The sequence below is a fragment of the Geospiza fortis genome, unplaced genomic scaffold (genome assembly GCF_000277835.1).
Source record: "Geospiza fortis unplaced genomic scaffold, GeoFor_1.0 scaffold173, whole genome shotgun sequence".
Taxonomy (NCBI): Eukaryota; Metazoa; Chordata; class Aves; order Passeriformes; family Thraupidae; genus Geospiza; species Geospiza fortis.
The window spans coordinates 3,696,463-3,699,443 of NW_005054334.1; the positions used below are offsets into that span (position 1 = coordinate 3,696,463).

General features: G+C 53.6%; 1 protein-coding gene across 1 annotated transcript in view; it reads left to right on the forward strand.

Annotated features, from left to right (window-relative positions):
• The window catches only part of SYNGR1 (synaptogyrin 1), a gene marked incomplete at its 5' end in the record, with an annotated part of 8,132 nt that overhangs the window by 3,092 nt on the left and 2,059 nt on the right, over positions 1-2,981 (forward strand). The window contains one exon of the mRNA XM_031057757.1: positions 678-2,981. This exon is cut by the window's right edge and continues 2,059 nt beyond it. Within this exon, the coding sequence (XP_030913617.1) occupies positions 678-896 (219 nt within the window). The remainder of the gene's footprint in view (positions 1-677) is intronic.

A 2,981-nucleotide genomic window follows, 5' to 3' on the forward strand; every position in this document is an offset into this window, starting at 1 on the left:
GAACCCCGTGCCCAGGCTCCTGCAGTCCTCCAAAAGATGCCTGAGGCAGGAGACAGCAGTTTGCTTGCTAATTGTCCCCTGGTCTGGGAAGGAGCTGCCTTGCTTCCTGCTGCTCCTTCCCAAGGTCTGTGCTACACCTTGCAGATGTTGACTGGTGAAGGTGTTTCAGGGGGTGACCTCTACCTCAGTACATTGTGTCAAATCCTGCTCTCCTTACTGGCCTTTACAAGTCAAATGGCCTTGTGGACACAGCCCAGCAGCCAAGCCCTCTGGGGTGGATTGCCTTCCCACAGCCAGAAGGGGCCGACTGGGATAACCAGTGCCAACTGAGCCTCTGCCGCCTGTGCAATGTTGGTGAAACCCCACTGGCAGACAGGAGGTGCCCTGAACATCCCAGAGAAAGCAGGGAGCCTTGGCAGGCTGCACAGAGCCAGCTGGTCTTGCAGCCATCCCTGCCCAGTCCTCCTCTCTCCCTGTGGGCTCGTGCTTTCTGTGGGAGAGCATGGACTTCCAAGCTCATGGGGCGTTTCACCGGCGATCTGCCAGGCGGGCCTCGCACACTAATCCATAACCACTACTAACCCACTTCTGTTTGTTTCTCTTTTTCGGTACGTTCCTCCTCTTTTTTCTCTTCCCTCTCTGCTTCCCATGTCTTCCCTCCACCTCCTCCCTTAAAGGTGGGCCAGGCGTTCCTGGCGTATCAGCGTTTCCAGCTGGGTGCCGACTCGGCCCTCTTCTCCCAGGACTACATGGACCCAAGCCAGGACTCCGGCATGCCTTATGCTCCCTACACGAACGAGGAGGATGCTCCAGATGCGGTGGGGACGTACCAGCAGCCCCCTCCAGCAGATGCTTTCGACACCGAGACACAGGGGTACCAAACGCAGAACTACTGAGCCACCGACGCCCCTTTCCCTTCCCCTTTCCCTTCTGCCCCCATTCCCACTGCCGGCAGAAAGCCGAGGCACAAACAAGACACGTGCATAGTGGTACAAGAGGTGGCTCTCAGCTATGCTCCAGCCTTCTGGGTCATCTGTTTTTATTTATTGTTTTTAAAAAAGGCAAAAAAAAAAAAAAGGAAAAAAGGTTTCCCCATCACCTATTCCTTCTCCTTTCCCACCAAGCTACCTGCCAGAACCAAATTCTTCCAAAATGTGCATTTTGATAGGAAAGTCCCTCCTTTCCTCCTCTCCCTTTGCCTTGTTACAGAGGGCAGAGTCTGTCTTGTGGACAGGAGAGGAGCTATGGCACCGGCAGGGCAGGGGAGAGGGTGTTGGAGGCAGAACAGAAGAAATGAGAGGGACCGGGGACCTTCCTAGAAGAGGTGGTATTGCTAACGGCTGGAGTAGATGTGGGAGCATCCACATCGGTTTGGAGCACCTGGTGGCTCAGGGAGGAGAATGGTGTTGGAGTCAGCATTCAAGAGTGTGAGGAGGGGCCTGGAGGACAGAAGGAACAGCGTCCTCCATGTGAAGACAAGGGGGCTTTTCCCTGCCACATGCTCGTGAGGGAGGGGTCCTTTATTTTTAGAGGGTTTGGGAGAAGTGGTATTGGAGAGGAGGGGAGTACAAGAAGAAGAAATGGGAAGGGAAAAAGGAAGATTTGCAGGTACAATCAGAAATCGCAGACACATCTGTAGGGTACAGCAAGAGACTGAGCAGAGCAGAGGGCTGGTGCCCTGAGATTCAGTCCTTCCTCAGTCCCCTTGGACTGAGGTGGAGGTGATTCCCCTTGCCTGTACATCCTGCTAGTCACTGCTCTTCCCAGACCAGTGTTTGATGAGGCAGGAGGGCAGCCATGCCCAGTCCCTGGGCCCAGACACAGTGCCTGTGGGAGGAAGTATGGAGGAGGTGGGCTTTTAGAAAGCCCTAAGAGCCTTCAACCCCAGCTGGGCTGGTTTGAGGGGGAGAGGGGAGCTTTGTCATTTCTCCCAGAGCAGGAGGAAAAGAAAGACAGTTTTGCTTCTCAGGTCCTGCTGACCCTTCCTCTGTTCCTCTGTTCCTTTACAATAGTGCAAAGCCTCTTGCTGACACCATCTTTGTAGCACACAGGAATGGAGGAGGACCCCACTTAGGAAGAAATACTGCTTCTGGGATAGCCAGCATGTGTCTGGCTCTTGCACATGTGCAGCCAAGTGGGAAGGGTCCTGCCCTGTACGGCTGTGCTTTGCCTCCCCCTCAGATAGGGAAGAGGTCTTGGTGTGTAGAGAATTGGTTGGGGCCAGATTGAGCTGTCTGAAAACTGGTCTTTCTGTACTTGCCATAGACCATATCTTAGTGCTCCTCTGCAGTATCTCAGATCCTGGCTGACTTTAAAGCCTCGCCTAGGTGGCAGCAGTGACTGTTAGATAGAGCTCTTATGGGTGTCATTCCACACTCCTCATGATTTGCTCCAAGTAAAGACACAGCTGTGGAAGCCCACTCTTTGTTCCAAGTTAGAAGTTAGGTCTGTGTGTGAAGACAGATTCCAGATTTCCCCTAAATGGAAATAATTCAGCAATAGCTACCTAGACAATTCTCCTAGGCACAGACATGTCTCAGAGCACAAGAAGCAGGCTTTATCTTGCAGAAGTGAGGAGCTCCATCCCCCAGGCAGCCATCTTGCTTGATGCAACACTGGTCCCAGTAGCAGAGATCAGGAGCAGATCCAAAATCTGTCAGTGCCTGCACTGCACATCCAGCCTATTCCTCATAGCCCCCTTAGGAGTGGGGAGAACGGGACGCAGGTCTGGGCTGTGGTTGTGTGAATATCTCATCTGGAGGACACCAAGGTTACCAGTCCCTCCCTCCTCCCAGTCCCCCACAAAGATAAGGAAGGGGTAGAAATGTAGAGCAGCAGGGGGAAGTGGAGCAGTGTTCTCCACTGTATATACAGGCACCGTTTCTCCCTGTTCCTTCCAGCACATTTGTGCTGCTGGTGGCTGTTCCCCATGGCTTGTCCTCCCCAGGCTTGGCCTGCCTCACTGGTGGTTACCCACTGGT